The following is a 25,949-nucleotide window of genomic DNA, read 5'->3' on the forward strand; positions in this document are numbered from 1 at the left end:
GGACAGGAAAGAAGAGTTGGACAACAAGGGAAAGCAGGGGAGGAGAGGCCTCCCCCCGACACACGGAGTGCCCGAGATAACCAAGTCAGTGCAGCAGTGGCACATAAAGCAAGGAGGAAAAGAAGAGAGAATCCTAAATAGACCCAAGACACAGGGAAACTTACTGTAGCACAAAGGGGGCGTCTTGTATCATGGGGGAGGATGAATTTTTATTAACTGATGCTGAGCCAGCAGGCTAACCATTTAAGAAAATAATACTAGACCCACGGCTCTCCAAGTGTACCAGGGGCTAAATGAGAAAGGTGGAAATACGGGGCACACTCCTCTTCTACCTTAATGTTAGATTAATGCTTTCTGATCATTGTTTAAAATCCAGAGGCACTAAAAGATCAATGAAATGACTATATAAAACCCCAAAAAAACTTCCACAGAGACACAGTCCAAAGGAGTACATATCTGCAGCCTATGATGCAGGTAAAAAGGCGAATATTTCTCATATATGAGTCTTAAAAATGCAAGGAAAAAAAACCCAAAACCTAACTAAAAAACAAGAAAAAAATATGAACAGAAAATTCACAAAAAAGAGACAAAATAGCCCTTCAAAATACCTCACTGTATTGGAGGAAAATGCAAATGAAAGCGACACTGGGGATTCCTGTCCCCTCCTGTCTTGGCTTCAATTACCAGGACTGTGGTGCTGCCTTCGGACTCCACCTTCTAGGGAGTTCCTGAGGAAACTTGGCCCCACAGAGGCCCTGGCTGTGATGACGAGTGATGACGAACAAAGGACACAAGGCCGGGAGCCCATGCACACAGCTTTCCTGCTTATGTTCAGTTGGCGGGAGGGGCAATCAAAGGGCAAAAGATCTCTACTGTGCTACCTTTTGTGCAAAAAAGAAAAGACACTGAGTCATCCCTATAGGGAGCGGGTGGACGCAAGGTGGAAAGAGGAAAACTGGGCTGGGAGTGAGGAGGGGGAGGCATGCAAACAGGCTAAGAAGCCTAGAGCAGCAGTGTGCCCTCAGCCTGGAGACACCCCGAGGGAACGCGGCCACAGAGCCAGGCCATTGTCTTTTCCAGCAGGGAGGGCGAGCATTCCTGGATGCACACTGTGGTGAACTGCTGCACAGCCATGCTGAAGGAGGGAGGTGCAGGTAGAGCACCACCAGAGCCATCAGTGTGAACTTGGCTTTTATTATTTTTATTATTTTTATTTTTTAAAATTTTTATTTATTTATGATAGTCACAGAGAGAGAGAGAGAGAGAGAGAGGCAGAGACACAGGCAGAGGGAGAAGCAGGCTCCATGCACCGGGAGCCCGACGTGGGATTTGATCCCGGGTCTCCAGGATCGCGCCCTGGGCCAAAGGCAGGTGCCAAACCGCTGTGCCACCCAAGGATCCCGAACTCGGCTTTTATTACAGAAAATACACCAGCTGCTTGTGTAGGCTACATGTGCGCACACGCGCGCGCGCGCACACACACACACACAAACACACACACACCCCCACTTGCCCTGCTGTGTTGACAGGAAGGGTCTAAAAGCAACAACACACCAGCAGCCCCTGTGTCTGGATTTCTCAATGCCACTCTGCTCTGAAAAGAACCAGGGCTTCTTGGAAAGTAGTAGATTCAGAGCTGGGGCAGGAAAGCACAAGATAAGCCCAGAATACCTTTCCTGACTGTGCAGGAAAGGATGCAAGTACTCCAAGAATGATGGGGTTGAGGGACCACCCAAAGGGGCTCCCACTGTGACTCAGGGACAGCCAGGGGACCAAAATATGTGGGGTCAGTAATGGATTCTAATTGACAGCATGAAGACAGATTCCATGAACCCACCCTGATATAAATAACTGAATGAATGCAAACAATACACAGGGGAGACGGGAAGGAGGCGCCTCCCACAGAACACCAAATAAGAAACGCACATAGGGAATAGTAATGTTAGAAAAATAACCACTTGGCAAAGAACTTGGGAACAGCCACTTTGGGCAAGACTCGCTGGTGAATGTTAGCAGCAGCAGGAGACCCCGTCCCCATCAGAGCAAAGGAGAAAAGTGTGGGCCTCACAGCAGGAAGGCTGAGTCCCTGTCACTAGATGCTGTGCCCCCCCACAGCAGGCACCAGCAAGCACCCACCACTTCCCTGGCATTGCTGCCCAGAATACACAATCTGAATCTGATCATGAAGAAATGGCACATAAAACCAGACTGAAATTATTGTAAACAATAAATTATTGTAAAAAATAAATGGACTGTACTTTTTAGAAATGTCAAGGTCACAAGAGACTGAGGAACCGATTCATTAAAGGAAATTAAAGAGAGAGGATATGTGATCTGGACTGGATCCTGTGTCAGGAAAAACAGTAACTTTTTTTTTTTCTCTGAGGGTTGGGGGAGAGAAGGGGGTAGGGGAGAGGGAGGGGAGAGAGATGGGGTAAACGGTTGATGGGCACTGAGGTATTACAGAAAACTGACACATCACTGACCTCTACCTCTGAAACCAAGAATACGATATGTCTAATTAACTGAATTTAAATAAAGCTTTTAGAAAACCTAAAAAATAAATAAAAGGACATTAAAGGGACAACTGGAGAAATAGCAATAAGGTCTATAATTAGATTATCCCATTGTGTCAGTAATAATTTCTTAGTTTTGATAATGGTATTGTGGTTTCCTAAGAGAGTACCCTTGTTCTGAGGAAATATAGACTGGAGTATTTAAGGGCAAGGAGCTTCACGCTGAAAGTATTCTTCTTCAGTTCAAGAACAATGAAAGAGGGAGAAAGAGAAAGCAGATGTGGAAACAGAGCTTGGGGGACCGGTGCGCAGAGGAATTCTCTGCACATCTGTAGTAATTTCCAAACAATAAAAGAGAACGATAGTGGCTATTTGTGTCTCACTGCTGTGGCCAAGCCACGGAGAGCCCGGGGCCAGGAGAGGCCGGGGCACCAGCACACAGACCCCTCTGCTCCCTATTTACCGATTGAACTGTTGACTCTGTCTCCTTTCTTCTTCCTATTTTTCTTGCTCTTGCCCTTGGGCTGTGGAGAGTCCGCCAGCACCAGCTTGCTGTCCGGCAGGGGCTCGCTGGGCGGAGCAGGCTCCAGGGGGGCCGGAGGCAGCCTTTCCTCCTTGACATGGTTCAGCTGCTTTTTGTTATTGTTGTTACTGTTCACTCTTCTCTCCTCCCTCTTCTGCTCTGCCAGGGAAGCCAGGTCAAGCACCTTGGCCTTTGGCTCCGTCTGGGGCCTTGGTCTGGGCTGGCCCTCTGAGGCTCGGGGGGAGTCGGCCGGCTTCCTCGCAGGCTCACTGCCTGCCTTGCTGGTCTGCTTGAGCTTCTGCTTGCTGTTCCCCTCTTTGTGGTGATGCATTATGTCGAGGAGGAAAGACAGCGGCTCCTGCTGCTTCCCACTGGCCTCCTTAGGGAGGAGAAGCTTGGAGTCTCTGGCGTCCACTGGGCTGGCAGCATCCCCATCAACCCCCGGCCCCGGCCTGGCCTCTGAGTGGTCCCCATGTGTGGAAGGAGAGAGAGAGGAGGTTTCTGGTTCTTCCATTTGCTCTAGTGAGCCATTGTGCATGGTTTCAGAGTTAGGTACAGACTCTGTTGCTGCCTGGAAGTTTCTAGCAAGCATGTCCAACTTGGGACAGTCTTTACTTGGTCTCTCCTTCTTCTTCTTCTTCACGGCCCTCAGCTTCTGAAGCTCTTGAAGCCGCTGAAACTCCTCCTCCTCCTCCTGTCGCCTCTGCTCCTCACGGAGGTGCAGGTGCTCCCGGGCCCTGGCCTCAGCTTCCAGGCGAGCTTTCTCCTCCAGCTGCCGATGGGAAAAGAAGACATAAGACAAGAGTGAGTGTTCTAAACATTAAAACACACAAAAAAAATAAAATTTTTTTAAAAACAAGTCATATAACAAGAATATATACTCTGAAACAGGTTATAATAAGCCAAGTAGCTTAAAACGTACCTCACCCAAATTAGTTTACTCTCTAGGATTACTAGATTTAATCTTTCTACTAAGGTATACATTTATTACTTTATTGATGATGGTGGGGGAAGGGCTCCGTAACAAAAAGTTCCCGATAGCCTTTGCTCTAGTGGCTAAGCATGTCTTTAAAACGAGGTAGGGGCACCTGAGTGGCTTAGCCGGCTCTTGATCTCGGCTCAAGTCTCGATCTCACAGTCGTGAGTTCAAGCCCCACACTGGGCTCCGCGCTGGGCATGGAGCCTGCTTAAGAAATAAATAAATAAAATAAAACAAGGTCAAAGCAGCTGCTGTGTCTGCCCTGCTCCAGCCTCCTATTTGCACACGGGGGCTGGATGGTTACATGATTGAAGGTACACACCGGTCACACAGCAGCCAACCAGCTGCCAGTGGGCCGCCTCTCCAGGTGAGGCTGGTGCATTCACATGCACATCAACAGGACACGTAAAAAGTATACACTACAAACTTGAAATTCCTTTTTCCCACCACAGCAGATACACCAAACTCCCAACATATTTTCACCAGCGTGAGAGAGCAAGTGACATTCTAGTATGTTCCACGTCACATAGCAGGCAGACATTGCCTATTTCTGCCCTCCAGCTTGGCATGAAGTTAATTTTCATTCCAAATGACACCTAACCCAGAAGCCCCCAGGGAAACTATTCCTTTTGCTCAGAAAACAAATTTAGTCTGTTAAAAGTGCACGACTCTGCATCACTGAGCTCCAGTAAAAGCTTTGGCAAATATATTTTGCATTTAAAATCCTTTCAAAAGTAAAAAACAATATGATTAAAAAAAATAAAAGTCCTTCCAAGTTTCAATTATTTTTCACAACATCCCAGTAGGCACTACTTAAAAAAAATTTAACTTGACAATTCAAGTAACACTTATTTAAAAGCCTGGTTCCATCTGTTAAAAGCAAACCTTGGAAGCAGCTCCCAGAGTGGCCCTGTGTCTAGTGAGCAGAGTGCCTCCCACAGCACAGGTCAGGAGCAAATCTGCCCCAGGACAGAATCTACAGGAAACTCACAACCAGTCCGTCAACCAGATGCTCTATGAAGATGGGGTGCAGGGTACCAAGTGCATGGGTTATGAGCGGGCCCTGACCTAACACTGCCAAATGAAGAGCAGGTCTCACTGCCCCGCTCTAGTGGGGCTTGGCAGACCCTTGTCTCCCAGGCACAGAACAAGCTTCTCAAAGCCTGTGAGTTAGACACTGATTAGGGCTGTGAGATATAAGCAGGGCTCTCGACAGGTGTTCCACTTTGGTGGAGTGATCCCAACTGTCTCCCCATCACAAGGAGCTAAAGGTGGGAGCTCCTTGTCCAGTACACTCTGGGATGTCCTCCCACCCCGGCTCTGCTGGACCTCACAGGGGCCCAGGTTCTTCTCCAAGCCTCCTGTTTGCCGTCAGAGCCTCCATTGTCGTCCCATGTTCCTTCTGTACACAGCCTGGATCTGCCTGGCATAGTCTGGCTCTTGAGGAAGCTAAAGCAGGGACATCCATGGCATGGGCCCAGCCCCAGGGCGCACTGTCCTGCCAAAGAGCAGACACTATCCCTCCCTTCACTAGTGAAGTATAGACTACAAGTTGTCACACGCTGGTCAACAGCCTCTGCATGCCACGCCCACTGCTGGGCCAACCTGGCTTGTCTTGGTAGACGCTTGCTTCCAGGACAGCCCACGCCCCGTGGTGGTGCCCAGGGCTGCTAACAATAGCTGTCCGTCTTACTTTTGGACCCTGGCCACCAATGCTGCATGCCTGACCTCTTCTGGGAGGGCTCTGACTGACTCTCCTCTGCCAGTTGAGGGACAAGGAACATGGGGTGGGGCACTCAGACTATGTCTGAAGGATACTGCTGGGCCAAGGGCCCTGTCTCAGCCTTGTGTCTAAGTGACCCCCTCCTATTCCCTCACATCCAGGGGCTCTTTCCTCAACCTCCCTGAGAGACAAGGCTCTTCCTCCACAGACAGCGGCCAAGGGTCTGCTGCAGCATGCCCCCTTGGGGCACAGGGACCCAAAGGCCCATTTTAGATCTATGTTATAAGAGGGAAAGCCATGTCCTGAAAATACAACCTGGGGTTCTGACCAGCTCCAGCTCAGGCCGCAGAGACAGAGACAGTGACAGTCAGGCTCCCAAGGCCTGCTGTATCCAGCTGGGCTCTTCAGGTCGCCCTTGAGCAGAACCACACTGGCATGCCATTTACCTTCCTCTGCTTGTGTCTGGCTCGCTTGGCGGCTCGAGTGCTGCTCACAGGCTTGGTCTCTGAGCTGTTTATGAACTGCAGCAAGTCTTCCACCCTTCGATGGTCAACCACACTCTCTCTGTCTGAGAGCTGGTCCGCTTTTTTAGGCTGCTCTTCTTTCCTCTTGGTCAGCCGCAAACGAAGCTTCTCCCTCATCTCTGCATAATTTCTACTTGTTGGTGCAGCTGGAGGCTAAGGCAGTTAAAGGAAAGTGTGGTTGAATTAAGCTTCAAGTTTTAATGATGCTGAATATTGCAAATTTCAGAATGTATCTCTAAAAACAAAAGTTTTCTTATTACTTATGTAATACATGTTCATGGTGAAAAATAAGGAAGATGAACAAGTGGCAGGAACAAGGAAAACCTGCTCTAGAGTGACCCAAAGATTTGTTCTGGCACCAACCCCTCCACCTGCACATGTTCGTGAAAAATATGGTAAAACATGTACAACTATGTACACAAATGGACATTTTTAAACTGAAAAAAAAATCACATATACTGATTAATCTACTTCTTATATAATGCAGTGTGATTATTGTTTCATGTCAATAAATGCATTTGTAGAATCTTTTCATTCGTTTATGGGTTTCTTATTCAGTGCCAAAAGGGAAAAAGAAAATTGCTCTCAATCTCCCTGCCAATATTTCTTCCTGGCACTGCATGTGTGTGTACTCATGTTCAGCAAATGCAGACAGGACAGCAGTAAGAAAAGCAACTACCAGCCATTGCTTTTCCTATCAGCCACCCCTAGGCACAACATGGCTGACATCTGCTTGTACTGAGACCGTGAGGTGTCCCACAGCGCACACCATGTACAGCAAGTGCCCCCCGCCCCCATCATGCACGTGGGCTATGCATGATCTGGACCCAACAATTCCCAAAGATGGCTGTTCGTGAGGCCCCTAGCTCATCAACTGATTTAAAAATCACAAACAAATGCAAAAATGGAGTAATGAAATCCTTATAGGTAGATCTTTGGGCAAACATTTTTTTTTTTTTTTTGTTATTTCTTCAAGATAAGCACAACCTAGGAGCAGAACCACTGTTTTAGACCACACCTTGATTTTAACCACACTGCAAATGAAGCTTTACACACAGTATGATCACACCGAGGATTCCACCTGGCACCCGCTGGTTCTAAGTACCTGCTCGCTGCCCGCCCCTGGGGCACTTATCCCAGCAGGGGTACTTACCCCACCATGCCCGAAGAACTCACAGTAGCAGCAGTCACAGTACTTGCCCTCCTTCTGGTTGGTGGAGGTTGAGGTGCTAGAGCTATGCTCAGAGCAGCTGTCCTCGTCGGCACTCTCATCCCCATCGTCCTGCTGTGGGTCATACACGCCGTTCTCACAGCGGTGCCCCTCACAGTCGGGGTCGCTGCAAAACCACACATGGGCTAGTTAACAACAGCTGCCCCAAGAGGGGCACAGAGGGCAAGTGGTCATTTGGACGCTGGGAGTCACACAGGAAAGGTGATGTGGGCTCGGAGGGCACAGTCTCTCCTACCACCACTTCATGGCTTCAAACAGATAACAAAAATTGTCTTTTTAAAACTGTTGTCAGTGTCCAAGATGGCGGAGGAGTAGACCTTAGTTTCATCTGGTCCCAGGAATTCAGCTGGGTAGCTATCAAATCATTCCCAACACCTGTGAACTCAACCAGAGCTCTAAGAAAATGGCAACAACTCTACAAATATAAAAGCAACCATTTTCTGCAAGAATGACAAGATGGAAAAACTCACCTCGAAAAAGAACACGAGGCAGTACTGACTCTAGGGACCGAATCAGTATGGAGGTAAGTAAGATGTCAGAACCAGAGTTCAGAATAACCATTATAAAGATAGGGACGCCTGGGTGGCTCAGTGGTTGAGCATCTGCCTTCGACTCAGGGTGTGACCTGGGGATCCAGGATCGAGTCTCACATCAGGCTCCTTGTGGGGAGCCTGTTTCTCCCTCTGCCTGTGTCTCTGTCTCTCTCTCTCTCTGTGTCTCTCATGAATAAATAAATAAAATCTTTAAAAAAAAAACAATTATAAAGATACTAGCTTGGCTTGAAAAAAAGCATGGAAAACACTAGAGAATCCCTTTCTGGAGAAATAAAAGAATTAATAAAATCTAAGCAAGTCAAAATCAGAAAGGCTATTAATGAGATACAATAAAATAAGCTCTCACTGCTAGAATAAATGAACCAGAAGAGAGAATCAGTGATACAAAAGACAAAATGATGGAGAATAAAGAAGCTGAGAAAAAGAGAGAGAAACAACTGCTGGATCACGAGGGGAGAATTCTAGAGGTAAGTGATACCATAAAGTGAAACAATATTAGAACAACTGGGATCCCAGAAGAAGAGGAAAAAGAGAAAGGGGCAGAAGGTATATAAGAGTAAATTATAGCATAGAACTTCCCTAATCTGGGGAAGGAAACAGGCATCCAAGTCCAGGAAGCACAGAGAACCCCCATCAAAATCAATAAAAATAGGCCAATACCCCAACATATAACAGTGAAACTGGGAAATCTCAGAGACAAAGAGAAAATCCTGAAAGCAGTTTGAGACAGGAGGTCTGTAACCTATAAGGGTAGAAACTTTAGATTGGCAGCAGATCTATCCACAGAGACCTAGTAGGCCAGAACAGACTGGCATAATATGTCCAGGGTGCTAAATGAGAAAAATATGCAGCCAAGAATACTTTACCCAGCTACAATATCATTCAAAATAGAAGGAGAGATAAAAAGTTTCCAGGACAGAAACTAAAGAATTTGTGATCACTAAACCAGACCTACAAGAAATACTAAAGAGGATCCTTTAAGCGAAGAGAGAGCCCCAAAGTAAGAGAGACCAGAAAGGAACAGAGACAATCTACAGAAACAGTGACTTTACTGATAATACAATGGCACTAAATTAATATATTTCAATAGTTACTCTGAATGTAAATGGGCTAAAATCAAGACACAGGTATGGTATTAAACTGGATAAAAATACAAGACTGATCAATACGCTGTCTTTAAGACACCCATTTTAGACCAAAGACATTTAAAATGAGGAGGTGCAAGGCACCTCAGTGCTTGAGCATCTGTCTTTGGTCATGGTGTGATCCCAGGGTCTTGGGATTGAGTCCCATATCAGGCTCTCCAAGGGAGCCTGCTTCTCCCTCTCCCTGTGTCTCTGCCTCTCTCATGAATAAATAAATAAAATATAAAAAAAATAAAACAAAGGGGTGGAAAACCATTTATTATGCAATGGACATCAAAAGAAAGGTGGTGTGGCAATCCATACCGGACAAATTAGATTTTAACCCAAAAACTGTAATAATAGATGAGGAAGAACACTATATCATAATTAAAGGGTCTATCCAAAAAGATCTAATAATTGTAAATATTTATGCCCCTAACATGAGGACAGCCAATGATATTAGCCAATTTATAACAAAATTAAAGAAACACATGGATAATAATACAATAATAGTAGAGGACTTTAACACTCCACTCACCACAATGGACAGATCATCTAAACAGAAGATCAATCAGGAAACAAGGGCTTTAACTGACACTGGACCAGATGGACATCAGATATATTTAGAGCATTCCATCCTAAAGCAACAAAATATACATTCTTCTCAAGTGCACATGGAAATTCACCAGAAGAGATCACATACTGGGTCACAGCTCAGGTCTCAACCAGTACCAAAAGATTAGGATCATTCCCTGCATATTTTCGGACCACAATGCTTTGAAACTGGAAGTCAATCACGAGGAAATTTGGAAAGAACTCATATACAGAGGCTAAAGAGAATCCTACTCAAGAATGAATAGGTCTACCAGGAAATTAAGAATTTAAAAAAAATTCATGGAAACAAATGACAATGAAAACATAACAGTTCAGAACCTTTGTGATGCAGCAAAAGTGGTCCTACGAGGGAAGTATATAGCAATATAAGCCTTCCTCAGGAAACAGAAAAGCTCTCAAGTACACAACTTAATCTTATACAAACAGGAGCTGGAAGAAGAACAGCAAGTAAAGCCTAAACCTAGCAGGAAAAAGAAATTATAATAAAGATTAGAGCAGAAATCAATGAAACAGAAACCAAAAGAACAACAGAACAGATCAATGAAACTAAGAGTTGGTTCTTTGAAAGAATTAAGAAGATTGATAAACTCCTAGTTTATTAAGTTTCCTAGCCAGACTGATCAAAAAGAAAGGAGAAAGGACCCAAATAAATAAAACGAATGAGAGATCACTACCAACACCAAAGATATACAATTATAAGAACATATTATGAACAATTAAATGACAATACATTAAGTAATCTAGAAGAAACGGATGTATTCCTAGAGACATATAAAGTACCAAAACTGAAACAGGAATAGAAAACTTGAACAGACCCACAACCAGCAAGGAAATTGAAGCAGTAATCAGAAATCTCCCAACAAGAGTCCAGGTTTGGATGGCTTCCCAGGGGGATTCTACCAACCATTTAAAGAACACTTAATACCTATTTTTCTGAAGCTGTTTCAAAAAAATAAAAATGGAAAGAAATGAGGCCAGCATTCCCTTGATCCTAAAACCAGATACCAAAAAGGAGAATTATAGATCAATATCCCTGATTAACATGGATGCCAAAATTCTCATCAAAATACTAGCCAATAAGACCCAACAGTACATTAAAAGGATTTTTCACCAGGACCAAGTGGGATTTATTCCTGGGCTGCAAGGGTGGTTCAACAGCCACCAATCAATCAATGAGATACACTACATTAATAAAAGAAAGGACAAGAACCATATGATCCTCTCAATAGATGCAGAAAAAGCATTTGACAGAATACAGCATCCTTTCTTGATTAAAACTCTTTATAGTGTAGGGATAAAGGGAACATACCTCAATATCATAAAAGCCATCTACAAAAAGCCCACAGTGAATATCATTCTAAATGGTGGAAAACTGAGAGTTATCCCCCTAAGACTGGGAACACAGCAACAATATCCACTCTCATCACTGTTGTTCAATATAATCCTAGAAGACCTAGCCTCAGCAATCAGACAACAAAAAGAAATAAAAGGCATCTGAACTGGCAAAGAAGTCAAATTCTCACTCCTCACAGATGACATGATACTCTATGTGGAAAACTCAAAAGAAAGACTCTACCCCAAAATTGCTAGAACCCATATATGAGTTCAGCAAGTGGCAGGACACAAAGTCAATGCATGGAAATCAGTTGCATCAAAATTGCTATACACTAAAAATGAGACAGAAAAAAAGAGAAACCAAAGAGTCGACCCCATTTACAATTGCACCAAAAACTCAGATGACCAGGAATAAACCTAACCAAAGAAGCAAAGATTTATATGCAGAAAACTATAAAACACTCATGACATAAATTGAGGAAGACACAAAGAAATGGAAAAATATTCCATGCTCATGGACTGCTGGAACAAATATTGTTAAAATGTCTATACAACCTAGAGCAATCTATACATTCAATGCAATCCCAACAAAATACCATCAACTTATTTCACAGAATTGCAACAAATAATCCTAAAATTTGTAGGGAACCAGAAAAGACCCTGAATAGCCAAAGGATTGTTAAAAAAGAAAACCAAAACTGGTGGCATCACAGTTCCTGACTTTGAGCTCTATTATAAAGCTGTAATCATCAAGACAGAATGGTCTTGGGAAAATAGACACACAGATCAATGGAACAAAATAGAGAATCCAGAAATGCACCCTCAACTCTATGGTTAACTAATCTTCGACAAAGCAGGAAAGAATATCCAATGGGAAACAGATAGTCTCTTCAACAAATAGTGTTGGGAAAATTGGACCACCACATGCAGAAGAATGAAACTGGACCACTTCCTCACACCATACATAAAAACAGACTCAAAATGGATGAAAGGCCTAAATGTGAGACAGAAATTCATCAAAATCCTAGAGGAGAATACAGGCAGCAACATCTGTGACCTTAGTCAGAGCAACTTCTTGTTAGACACATCTCTAAAGGCAAGGGAAACAAAGGTAAAAATCAACTACTGGGACTCCATCAAGATAAAAAGCTTTGCACAGAAAAGGAAACAGTCAACAAAACCAAAGACAACCTACGGAATGGGAGAATATATTTGCAAATGACATACCAGATAAAGGGCTAGTATCCAAAATCTATAAAGAACTTATCAAACTCAACACCAAAAGAAAATAATCCAGTCAAGAGATGGGCAGAAGACCTGAACAGACATTTCTCCAAAGAAGACCTACACATGGCCAACAGGCACATGTAAAAACGTTCCACATCCCTCAGCATCAGGGAAATACAAATCAAAACCACAGTGAGATACCACCTCACATCAGTCAGAATGGCTAAAATGAGTAAGTCAGGAAAGGACAGATGTTGGCAAGGATGCAGAGAAAGGGGAACCCTCTTACACTGCTGGTAGGAATGCAAGCTAGTGCAGCCACTGTGGAAAACAGTATGGAGGTTCCTCAAAAAATTGAAAATAGAACTACCTTATGACCCAGTAATTGCACTACTGAGTATTTACCCCAAAGATACAAATGTAGTGATCCAAAGGGGCATCTGCACCCCAAGGTTTGTAGCAGTAATGTCCACAATAGCCAAACTATGGAAGGAGTCCAGATGTCCATTGACAGATGAATGGATAAAGAAAATGTGGTATATATACACACACACACACATATATATATATAATGGAATATTACTTGGCCATCATAAAAAAGAAAGAAAAGGGGAGGGGAGGGAAAGGGAGACATCTGGCCATTTGCAACAATGTGGATGGAACTAGAGGGTACTATGCTCAGTGAAATAAGTCCATAAGAGAAAGACAATTATCATATGATTTCACTCATATCTGGAATTTAAGAAACAAAACAGGATCATAGAGGAAGGGAGGAAAAAATAAAACAAGACGGTATCAGAGATGAAGACAAACCATAAGAGACTCTTAATCACAGGAAACAAACTGAGGGTCGCTGGAGGGGAAGGGATGGCGGGACGGGGTAACTGGGTGATGGGCATGAAGGAGGGCACATGATGTCAGGAGTACTAGGTGTAATATAGACTGATGAATCACTGACCTCTATCTCTGAAACCAGTAATACATTATGTTAATTAACTGAGTTAAAAAAATAAAAACAAACAAAAATAAAGCAAGCTGTTGAATATTTCTAGTGTTCTTCACTCAATGTGTAACAAATACAACTTAAAAAATGCCCAGCCCCTTCCCCTCTTGCTGCCGGTGGCTAGGTGGTGATCTGTGTACCTGATCCATGGTGGCTCCACCTTTGAGGACTAGAGGCAAGACTAGCATCCTCCTGGGACCCTGGCCTCCACTAGGCATGCCCCTTCCCAGCGTCTTTCCCTGCCTTGTTCAGCTGCATGTGTCTGGGAGCAGAGCTCTGATAGCCCTTCTGCAACACACAGGCCAGTGTGGCTCCTCGATTCTGGCACCAGCAGGACCCGGGCTCACCTGCAAACGCTGGGTGGAGCGCTGATGGAGCCATCGGTGGTGGGGGGTGGGGGGGCTCCTGGAGCAGGACAGAAGCTCTTTCGTGTATCCACAAACCCGGGGGATGTGGCTGCAGTGTTGGGAAAGGACGGGGCCGCAAGACTTGCTAGGTGAGGCGAAGAGGCTGGGGCGAGCGCAGCAGGGGCGAGGGCGGGAAGCGGTGCCAAGCCCGTAGGACTGTTCCTTGGGGCGGCCGGCACCGCGTGTCTGTGGTCCTCCTTGACGCCATGGAACACCTCACCTGCATTCGGAGACGCAGAAGGGTCACCGAGGACGGCTGAGCTGGATTAGTGTCTCTTCACTAAAGCTTCCTCTACCTCTTCATGTGAAGATGTTCAAAGTTACAGAAACTTCGAAGGAACAGTACAAAGAATTTCCATACGCTCATCTGGACTCATGACTACTTAACATTTTGTCACATTTACTTTATTTCTCATGTACACTCAATTTTTTGGCTTAATACCTGGAGGCTGCATGCATCCTAAACACCTCAGCACAAACCCCAGGGAACGTGACACTTCATTGTGTAACCACATCCGAGACGTGTACGGTCCCCATGACATGCTCATCCCATGTACTACCCCATCCTATCTCCTGTCTCCCCCACACGGTCTTTGCAGCTTTTCCCCAACCTAGCCTCTTCTAAACTTTTTTCCTTCAGTAACACTGACATTGTCTGAATTGAGGACAGTTGCCCACCAGTCTGGGCTTATGGTATCATGTCAGAGTTACCAAAGATGTTTGGGGCATGACTCCTGCAAAGGCTATGTTGGATCCTTCCCCTGTGATTGCATGAGAAGCCACTAATGTGAGTCTGTTCCATGCCCGTGAGGTCACATCTGATCGGTGTGCAGGGGGTAATCTGCCACATTCCTCCAGTGAAAAGGCACTTTATCTTCCCTTCGTGATCTGCCAGTCACCTGTGGGCACTACTGTCAGACACTGAGGATGCTACATTCCCCAAACAGATATCCACTGTTCTTAATAACCACTGGGGATGCTCACCTAGACTCATGGTCACACAAGCTGCACAGTGGCCTTCCCTGTCTGTTATGTCTATCAAACAGCAGCAGCATTTGTCAAAAAGAGTTTCCCTACCCACCTCTTTTCTGAACACCCAGGGGATTCTTGACCATGTATGCTATCATCCATCCTATTATTCTTTCTGATGCTCCAACTGTCCTAACTTTCGCTAGTGAGGGCTCTCTGAGCCAGCTCCCATGTGCTTTCAACATGTTTCCAGATCGCCACTCCTTGTGCTCACACTAGCGCATGGAGCCACACCTCCTGTATGCCACAGATCCCAGTGGCAGCAGGGGCTGTGTCACAGGCTTGCCAGGAACCCCATCAGCTCACTCTCCACCAAGCTTCTGCTTTCAGAGGACTCAAAATTCCTCCATGTGCTCAGAAAGCAGTGACCTTTTCTTCTCACAAAGCAACAGGTACCAAGAAGAAAGGCAAGACAGCGCGGCAAAAGCCAGAGGATGTTCATGGGGTAGTAAAACTCAAATCTGACTTCCAAAGGACATGCTGCCTGTGTACGAGCATTTTCCAGAGTTGATTACTACACCCAGGCCTTTGGCCACACTGAGGATAAGGTGATTACAGAGATGGTGAGGAGGAAGCCGCAGGTCTTACCTATGGAAGGAGGCCTCTTGGACGACACTTTGAACTGGCTGTTGCTAGACTGCACCGTAGTGGCTGTGCAGGACACAGAGGAGGTGGCTGATGACGTGGCCATCACAACTTTGTTCGCTTCCATAAAAGCATCTTGGAAATTGTACAAGCATTTCTTTTTTGCAGCGTTTTTTTTCTCCTTGCTCTCTGAAACCATAGGTGTTTCACCGCTGGATGGCGTTGGAAGGGCTTCGGGTCTTGTTTCTGAGAGAGTTGGTCCTAGTATGTCACTCCCTTCAGAGAAGAATAGTAGAAGTAAGGCTTCTAGAAGTATGTCGCTAAAACCTAAGGGATGTCTGCGGACTGAACTCCTAACACCGGGGCTGCTATCGAAGCTGGGACTTCACTGGGAGGATATCAGTCAACTAGTTTTTATCCAAGAAAAAAAATGTATTGAGCACCTACTATGTGCCAATCCCGTGCTAGGTGCTTTCCCAAAGTTCTTTTATTTAATGTCTTAAAGCTACTTTCTGAGCTTGGTACTATTAATCCCATCCTACAGATAGAGAAGCTGAGGCTCAGAGAGGCTAAGCAACTTGCCCAAGGTCACAAAGCTAGAAACCTTTTCCAAGCACAGATGTCAGGTGTAGCCTGCTTTTCTGAGCATATGCAGGGGCTGGGCGTGGGGCCACCAGGGGCTCTAACCATGTAAGAGATAAGGCTGCAACCAGCCCCTCTTCAGGTGCACCTTTCCCTACGACTAAAGTAACAGCTGTACCTCGGCAGCCAAGAGCTGGGAGGAAGGAGCTTGTTAGAGGGCACAGATCCCATGTAGGGTTGATACAGCACCAGAAGAGGAACACATTGTGACACAAGTCACAGCATTGAGGTGGATGGTGGCACTGCTGCAAGACCCCTGTACACTGGGCTGAGTGGCTGTTGCTGCTGTTCGAGGACCACAGGCCCAACATCAAGGCCTAGAGAGAAGAGGCTTGGCAGCACCAAGGCATGGGATATCCACTACGTGCAGGGCCTTGGAGAGCCTGCTGCTGAAAACAGCCACAGGGTGCCAGCGCCTTGCTCTGCTCTGTCCGTACAGGGGAATATGGCTGGTGGCAGACGTGGGTGGCTGGGGCAGCGGGACGAGGCCCAGGGGCCACCCAGGAGCAGCGGAGGCAGGGGCCTAGCTAGCCCGGGGCTTCTACTGGGGGACCGCGGCAACAGAGACAGCAATCCACCCAGCTCAGGTCATTTTAAACCTTTAAGAAAGTTTTAACAAGTTCCTTACCAGAAATTGTATCTGGCAAGAAAGTGCCAGGATTCCAGTTCTTATCATTCATCACTTCTGATCCCCAAAGACTTATAAATTTAGAACTATTCCACTCTGGAGTATTCCCAAAACAGCTTGGATAAATATGGTCTTGAAGAGATGCATTGAATACCTGATGCTTATTTGTGTGATTCTGAACAGGTGCTGGCGGTAAAGCCTACAAAAAAAAAGTTCTAATCACATTTCAAAATTCATATTCTGCTTACCTATGTAGTTAAACCACAGACAGACCATGACTGAGAACCCTAGGAGTCTGTGCTTGCGGTGGGAGGGCCTCCCGGGCTGCATGAGTCTCATAGAGCACAGACTTGCCTGGCTGTCACACTACATCCGATCAGTCACATATGAACCAGGAGTAGACTTTAAAAGTAACTATGTTTCAGGGAATCTACCAAACTGACTTGAGACAACTTAGCAACTTATAGTGCCTGTCCCTTGGCACAGTCTACATGGGGCTCACTAGCATACGAGGTGCTTGCTCCCAGGGCTTATTAGTCTCATCTGACATTCTAAGGATCACCGCTAAAAAGTCAACTCTAGAATCACTTAACAACAAATGGTAAATAAAGCTCCTCAACTGTTCTCTCACACCTGGGCCCAGGGCATAGCATGTCTAAAGAACTACAGATTTTATTTGAGCCTGGAAGCAGCCCCGCAGCCCTACCATGGCAGACTGTGGTCTGAAGAGTCCACCCACATATCGAGTGACCAGCCGTGGGCTGCTCCCCTGCACACCCCTGTGCATCCTTGTGCCACACCCCCAGCCACGGCCTCTACCACCTGCGCAGACAGCCCCCATGGCTCACACCCAGCCTCCTTCCAGTCCCTTCCCTCACAGCCACCAAGGTGAGCTTTTGTGAAGGTCAGTAAGAATGAGTCCCTCCCTTGCTCAGGATGCACCAATGTCTTCCCACTGCTCTTAAAATAAAATAAAAAATCTTCCATATGGCCTGGCCTATCCCTGTCCCTGGTGTTCCCCAAGCGCCTGGACACAAAGGCCTTCCCTTGGTCCTCAAATCCAAGCTCCTTCTTGACCTTGACCTTTCCTTGTGCTGCCTCCAGCTTCCAGAACATCCTAACCTCAGCTCACAAGCTCGCTATGTACTGTCCTCCTTCAGCCTCAGCCCAAACACCTCAGAAGTTATCACCTCACCACCCAGCACCCAAGACCAAGGTGGGCTTTCCCATTTAACACACCTAAAAATCCACAATTTTCTCTTAGCACTTCCCACAGTTATAATTTGAGACTGACTGGTAGCCTTCTGGTCCCACAGTTCCCCTCCCCAGGAGGACCCAGTGCTACAGGCCCCACCCAGAGAAGCTACAGGTCTGGCACTGGCAACACCTGGGAGTCTCATCCTTTGGGAGATAAAACTGGGCCCTGGCCATTGTAAAGTCAAGTGGGAGGGTTTTGGGAGGATTCCCGAGCAGGTGATGGTTGGGCAGAACCCTAAAAGCCTGGTTGGGGCAGAAGGTGGGAGGTAAGGGAGGATAGCACAGGCACAGTCCCCATTCATTGACAACGGCACCACAGTCAGATAGGCTGCAGGGACCAAATCAGAGATGCCTCTGCCCAAAGGGGAGAGGGTACCACAGGAAGCCATCAGTTGGGGTCTGAGAGATGAGGAGGTAGAGGCAGTGGAGAGGAGGGGTTCTGGGGCCATCAGGACAATCACTGTGACTATCAGAGCAGCAGCCCAAGATCACAGTCCCTGGGAGGTGTGGCTGTGAACAGCAACCTGTCCTCAGCCTTTGGGACGCACGGCCTGAGAGGATGCATGGCCTGATGGCTTTGGATGCCGGCTCTCCCTCTACTAGCAGTGTGACTCAGGCAAATGACTCAATCTTTTTGTGCTTTAGTTTTCTCATCTTTTATTTGGGAATACCTACCTCCAGGGTTTGTGGTGAGAATTTAACTGGACAGTGGGTGTAAGTGTGCAGCGCAGTGAGGGATGAGGTGGGATATCCCCACCTGTACGGCTGGTTCCTACACAGAGAACCACCCTGCTGCACCCCAGGCTGTGCTGCCCATCCTGGGTACAGAGAGGAAGTCAGGGTCACTCCACTTGGGTAGCTCAGCACACCTGCTGGCCTGAACGGGCTCAGGGAAGTGGAGGGTGAGAATGGTATGGACACATGGGGTATGAAATGAGAAGAAACAGGTCTGGATGCTCACGATCATGGCAGGAGTCTAATATGGTGGTTCTGGCAGGGCAAAGAGTGAAGAAATAAAAAAAAACTGTTATTTCTACAGATATCGTTTTCCACAAAATAGTGATAAACTAAGAGTTGCTTTGCTGAGACGGAATAGATGTGAAGACAACTAAGCAGAAGGAGGTTTCTCAGTCTTGCACACCTTCTGCTAAGGTGCAGAGACACGTGGCAGGTAGAAACCAGCTGGCTCCTCAGGCTGCACCACAGCAGCATGTGGAGAAGCAGCTGGGTCTCACTGGCCACTGCACAGCAGAAGCCCAGGTGAGCTCTGAAGCTCCCCTCACTACTTTCTGAGGCCCTCCCAACTCATGGCTGCCAGATAACTTGCCTTCTCCCTGGAGGGGGCCTGGCTAAGAGCCTGAACCTGCCACCTGAATGTATCCAGAGAGCTTATGCTTACCCTTCAAAACCCCATCCAGCATCACCTCCTCTGCAAAACTACCTGACAGGCTCAGTCAGAAGCCCTCTTCCCTTCAGTGAGGCTTTCCTACTCTGCAGCTACAATTTCTGCTAAGGTACACCATGGAATTTTGAGGTCTTAATTTGATTAGACTGAGAGATCCCTAAAGGCAGGGATGAAGATTCCCTGGTTTGTACTTTGCTAGCATGTAGCACAGGCCTGGCACATACTGGATGTTCAATAAAGGCTGAAAAGATTTAGCTTAGAGGGACAAGGGAACACAATTCTAAAGCTGAAACACTGAAAGCATAAGTTAAATTCGATTCACACACTTCCCATTTACTAACATGAGGTCCAGTTGCAGAGACCAGGGGAACTGGGGGGTCTGTAACAAGCTGTGTTTATAGCAATGCTTTCCCACAAAACGGCTACTCAACAGGTGTGAGTATCCTTGAGAAAAATATAGGCCTCTGTCAACTAGACCAATTTTGGGCCATGCCTCCACAAGCACACCAATAATTCAGGCATAGAATTAGTCTCTCAACATGTGGACAATGCTGTTGAATTAGAACAGATTTATTTCACTGTGCACAAATAGAAGTTTTGAATGGTTCTCCACTTTGAGACAAAAGTGATTCACAGGAAAATAAAATCTTTGCTTTAAATGAGAGCTCGGACAAACATACATTAACAGATGCCTTCTAAACACCTGAGTTTATGTAGGTCTCCTGGCCTGTATTTGCACGGCACCACATCCATCCCAGAACCTATTTGAACATGGTGAGGAAAACAGAGCCAGGTGGAGGTGTGGGGGAGGGATGACTGCCCTGAAGGCACATGCACCATAGTCACAGTGATGGGGTGATGGGGGCAGATCCATGATCCCCACGGGAGGCAGGAGAGCTGGTGATGGTCAGGTGGAGCCCTAGGATCCCAGGTGAGTCAGCACTGGTACCTCAGCCCTACTTAGTGCCTTGCAGTTCTCACAGAGTAAGTTGAACAAAAACATAACCTCGTTAAAAGTTACTGTACACCTACAGAAACAACACATCCACAGGAGCAACAAAAAAACCAAATTCAGATCCTCAAGGTTTCAAACAGAGAATTATGTGTAAAATGTTTAAGAAAAGATAAAAGAAAACATGATGAAGGAACAAGAGAATACAAAGAGTTGCTAATATAAATTAAAAATAAATTAATTAAAGCTTACAGATAAGAATCACAGCTGGAATTAAAAAGTCAAACTTCAGCAGCATGTGAGAGAGACCATCAGAGAGTTGTTTAACTGGAAGGCTGATGCAAAAGGGGCTCTCAGGGAGGCCAAAGGGTGAGAGGCAAGAAGACAGGTTCAGGACACAGAGCAGGGCGGGCAGGCTGGCCCCGATCAGACGGCATCATGGCAGACTAGGGGCCTGAACATAACAGGGCTCACCATCACAGACAGGAACTTGAAATAATAAATATGGTGAGGGCTCCAACTGAAAAAGCACACAATGCTTAAGCGTCCAACTCCTGGTTTTGGCTCAGGTCATGATCTCAGGATTGTGGAATCCACGCTCCACACTCAGTGAGGGAGGCTGCTTGGGATTGTCTCTCCCTGTCCCTCCACTCCTCCCCTGCTCTCTCTCACAAATGAAATAAAATATTTTTAAAAAAAGCACACAATAGGCAAGAACTAACAGGTAACGTGAGCAGTGAGACAGTGAGATGGAATCTCAAAGAATAAAGAAAGCTAGAGATAAAAACACCTCGGGAGAAACAAAGAATGCTTCTGATGAACTGATCATCAGTGGATGGGAAAAACACATGTGTATCAAGATATGTCAACAGAAACTTCTTAAACTGAAATGCAAAGAGAAATGAGAATTAAAAAAAACACCAGAACTAAAAAACCACCATCAACAACACAAAAGAGAACAAAACATCCAAGATGTACGGGACAATTTCAAAAGATCTAACAGGAATTGGAATACCAGAAGGAGAAGAAAGAGAAAAGAAAAGGAATATTGGCTGAGAACTTTCCAAGATTAATGACAATGAACCACAGATCCAGGAAGCTCAGAACTCCAAATGGAAAAAACACTCCCAAATCTACACCTAGGCATTTCATATTCAAACTGCAGGGAGCCAAAGACAAAAACAAAACAAAACAAAACAACAACCTTGAAAGTAGCCTTGGGAAATGGAAGGGGGCAAAGGAGAGAGGGAAAGGGGGAAAAGGGAGGGAGAGAGGTGGGGGAGGGCCCTGTACCTCTAGAACAGAGGAGAATCAGAGGATATCTGGTCAGAAACCATGTAAGCAAGATAAGAGTGGAGTAAAACTTGTTTAAAACACTGAAAGAAAACACCCACCAATCTAGAATTCTGCACCCAGCAAAATTATCCTTCAAAGGTAAAGGAGAAACAAAGACCTCCTTAGACAAATAAACACTGAGGGAACTTATTGCCAACAGAGAACAATGGCAATGTCACAAGGGACAGGAGGGAGGGAAGAAGAAGGGAGGGAGGGAGGGATCAGGAACTCTCTGGGAAAAGGTACCTACGCTAACATGAAATAGAACAGTGTTATCTGAAGGGGGACTCAGATTAGTTAAAATGTATATTCTAATACAACTGCTGAAAGATATTTTTAAAGTATAACCAATATGCTAAAGAGAGGAGAGAAAATTGAACCAGAAAATGCCTAATTAAAAGTGGAGAAGGCAGAAAAAGAAAGCCTCTGGTAATGAAGAGAAAACAGAACAAGGGTTACTATTAACCCAAACACATAAAAAATCACTTTAAATGTGGCTAGTCTAAAGATATAAATGGAAAGACAAACATTATCAGAGTATATTAAAAAACAAGCCCCACCTAGATGTGTCTACAAGAAACATACTGGGAGTATAAAGACTCCTTTCAGTTAAAAGTAAAGAGATGGAGAAAGAGATACCACACTAGTGCTAATGAAAAGCTGGAGCAGCTGTCTTAATATCACACAAGTCAGACCTCAGAGCAAGGAAGATCATCAGGGATGATGAAAGGCATCCCATAATGATAAAAGGGTCATTCTGCCAAAAACACATAACAGTTCTAAATATGTAAGCACTAACCAACATGGTGCCAAACAACAAACAACATGAGACAAAAACTGACAGGACTGCAGGCAGAGGAGGAGAATCTGCTGTGGAGTTTGGAGACTCCAACACCCCTCTATCAGGTGCAGGCAGATCTAGCCACAGGTCAGGAAGGACATTGCGGAACTCAACAACAGCACCATTGGTCAATGGCACATGATGGACGTGGACAGTCTACTTCATCCAAAAACAGCAGAATACGTGCATTCTCAAGATCACTTGGAGCATGCACCAGGAGAGACCACATTCTGAGCCACAAGCACACTTTAACACATCCAAAAGAATAAAAAGTCACACAATGTCTGCTCTCAGACCACAGTGAAATTGAAATAGAAATCAGTAACAAAAGACAGCTGGGAAATCCCCAAATATCTGTAAATAAAATTCCTTGCCATATAGTTTTAATTTTTGTCTAGAATTTCATTAATGTATTTTTTTCTTGCAACTACTTTTAACTTTCAAATAACTTTTATCTCAACATATAAATGAAATGTATTACTGGTACAAAGACATTTGAAAACAGAAAGTCATCATTATTCTAAGTCCAAAAAAAATAAATTTTCTATATTACGCATCCCAAGCATTTTAGGTACTAAATATTTACCTACAACAGCCAGAGTATGAATTAAAAGTTACAACTATTACAACTACAATGACATAAAGTCCTAAAGGTGACAAACATCACCTTACCAGAGCAAAAATCCCTGAAAGCCTAGAGAACACAAACATGGAAGCAGCCGAGCTCACACCCAGCCACACAGGGGGCACCCCATTGAACAAGCCGTCTCTGAGGTAACTAAAGACAAGTTTGTGCGTTCTCCAGAAGGGGCTTCTACCAGCTCCTATGGGGTTGTGAGCCCATCATGAGTTAGGTATGCAGGTATTCACAGTAGTCAACCAAGTCAAACTAACTTAAATAACACAAACTAATTTTGGAAGACATAGTGACACTGCAAGCTTGTCTGAAGAAACAAGCATTTTTATACCAGATACAAATGAAGTATTTTGCCAAATGCAACTCATTTTCCCAAATAAACCTTACTAGCTTATCTTCTGCATTGCTTTTCTACCCATGAATCCTCCACATCTATCTACTAAAGTTTATAAGGTATTAAATAGATTCTATATACAGATAACACTTTCTCAAAATGCTTTTCTTCTCTTTTACCCTTCTCTGGACTACCTAAAATGCCCTGGGAAAAGGCCAAAAGTTAGGGGTAAAAATCAGCTTTTAACTGGAGTATCCCAACAGCCTTTAAGAATAATCAATTTCCTACTTTTCTTTAAGATTTTTAGGGACTGATTCTTGAATAGTTTTTACTACCAGCAAGACATTACAACAGACCATTCTCTACTCTTTCCTAGGGTTGGTTCCCAAGGACTAGGAAGCAGTTGTATTCAGGTAAGACAGAACAGAGAGCCTCCCCACCTCATACAGTCACCCAGAGAGATTGGGCCAACCACGGAAACAGCCTGGCTTTTTTTTTTTTTCTGGCTTTGAATATACACCTGAAAATGCTATTTCAAATCACTCTATCAAAAAAGTGATCATTAAATGTCCAAACTGAGCGAAGTTCAATCTAACAAAATTTAAGCATAAATATGGGCAGTTACCAAGTACTTATTGCAACAGAGCATGACAAACTGATTCTATTATACTGTAAATCAGTGGTTATTAACTCTCCTACCTGTACCCCTCTCCTCAGCAAACAAACAACACTCTACTTCACAGCAAATGTCCCTGGGTCTGAAAAAGCCTCTTCTATCCCATGTCCTCCTCCCTTCTCTCAGTTGAGAATCACTATTTTAAATAATAAATCTAGGGTTTGGGGGAAATTTTATTTTTGATTGATTAAAACTAACTCTGACCCAGAATAACTGATAAAAAGGAAACCAAAAATCAGAATTTATAAGAGCCAATAAAGCTAAGTTCAAAACGGCTAGGGACACAAAATTATCTGTGGTGCAAAGAATAAAACTAAAGTAAAAATTTCATTGCAAAGTCAAAGCTACTAATATAAGCATGGGGTTCTCTGAGAATAAATACATAAAAAGCACATCTCTCTACATGCTCACTCCTTTTCTGCACAGGCACCGAGCACAGCTGGTCTGGGAGGCCAGCATGGCACTGCAACTTCGTCTTGCATGACACTTAGGATTCCTCCTTTGAGCCTGTGCATTTCGTTATGTCCTTCATTTTCGTGTTTAGGGAGCATGTTCATTTCAGACACTATAGAGCCCAACCAATGTCAGAGGACCCATGCTGTAATCACAGTATTTTACCCAAGTAGCATTAAGGAAAAAACCAGGCCTCAGGAGGCCATGAGGAAATAACTAAGCTGTTGTCTGGGTAGGCAGAAGAGTCGTCTGTGTCTGGTGTTCCCCCAAGTACAACCTATTACACCAACGTCATCTGGAAAACTCTTTACGCTCTACTTAATTCTGAAGGAGTAAGCCACCACTTTTGTAATTGTTTTTACAACTGTGAAGGTTCAAAATTCTGAAAGCTTAAGGGATTACAGTAATCTCTTGCAGACCTTCCTATCAAGAGTAGACATGGCCTATACAAATTGCCAATTTGTGGATTTTTGTTTGTTTAAAAATGCACTTCTGATAAGATCTTAGTGACAGGTGAGCTTCCAGGCCCTCTCTGCCCTGACTTACCTTACTGTGTGTGAAGGGGGGCGCTGTATACAAGGTGGGGTGGATGAGAGGGCGGGGCAGGTGTGGGACGGCGTGCAGGGGCACGTGTCCATGGATGTGGGGGTAAAGATGCAGAGCAGGGTGTGTGGGCTTCTCTGGGCTCATGAACTGATGGCCAGGGGGAAGGGCTCCTGCAGTCATTGCTGATGCAGTCAGTCCAGAAGCTTCTTGTTTACAAACATGACATTCACAAGTGTTTGGAGCTTGTTCGGCCTAAAAGGAAAGAAAAAAAAAGTACTTGGTTATTTAGTAAAACAAAGAATGGAGTGAATTAAATTAAGTCAAGTCACATTGTGCTGAACAGTCACACAGCCACTACAGAGAAGACAGGGCTCATCTGATGCCTCAAGTTGTCCAGAGCCCTCCTTATAGAGTACAGAAGGGACCCCGAGAGCCTGGGATGGAGGAGACCTGATGAGAAAAAATGCAGACCTCACTACCCAGCCAAGTAGGTGCTGAGGTGGCAGCCATACCAATCTGCTCCTGTGACTGTCTGTGCAGGGACAAGGGGACCGACAAGGGTGGCAGAAGGGAGTTGGGGCCAAGGATGACAGAGCACTGGTGCCAGGCTCCACGGGCCTCACTCTGCTCAGGAGTGGTTACATGGAGAGTCTGCAAAAGACACCAGAGGTGAGACTCAGTAGTCAGTGGCTCTGCCCTCTTAAAACAAGGGTAAAACTGAATGCAACTGTCAAAGCAACCATTTGAGGATCTGAAAATCAGCCAAAGGGAAAAAGCAAATAGAAAGGCATTTCTTCATGCCAATTAGCGAGAACATCAGGTAAGAGCAGCAGGAGCCAGGCCTTTTTGCCTGGGGCCCTTCCCATTC

At 45.1% G+C, this 25,949-nt stretch overlaps 1 protein-coding gene across 5 annotated transcripts in view; it reads right to left on the reverse strand.

The window, feature by feature from the left end:
* FAM193A (family with sequence similarity 193 member A) overlaps positions 1-25,949 on the reverse strand; it is a 165,302-nt gene that overhangs the window by 15,453 nt on the left and 123,900 nt on the right. For all 5 annotated transcript variants that reach the window (XM_038533228.1, XM_038533229.1, XM_038533226.1 and 2 more), the window contains 7 exons: positions 25,082-25,333; positions 16,646-16,844; positions 15,379-15,651; positions 13,702-13,981; positions 7,419-7,602; positions 6,188-6,418; positions 2,980-3,811 (listed from right to left, as the gene is read on the reverse strand). In XM_038533228.1, the coding sequence (XP_038389156.1) occupies positions 2,980-3,811; positions 6,188-6,418; positions 7,419-7,602; positions 13,702-13,981; positions 15,379-15,651; positions 16,646-16,844; positions 25,082-25,333 (2,251 nt within the window). The remainder of the gene's footprint in view (positions 1-2,979; positions 3,812-6,187; positions 6,419-7,418; positions 7,603-13,701; positions 13,982-15,378; positions 15,652-16,645; positions 16,845-25,081; positions 25,334-25,949) is intronic.

Source organism: Canis lupus, chromosome 3 (genome assembly GCF_011100685.1).
Source record: "Canis lupus familiaris isolate Mischka breed German Shepherd chromosome 3, alternate assembly UU_Cfam_GSD_1.0, whole genome shotgun sequence".
Classification (NCBI taxonomy): domain Eukaryota; kingdom Metazoa; phylum Chordata; class Mammalia; order Carnivora; family Canidae; genus Canis; species Canis lupus.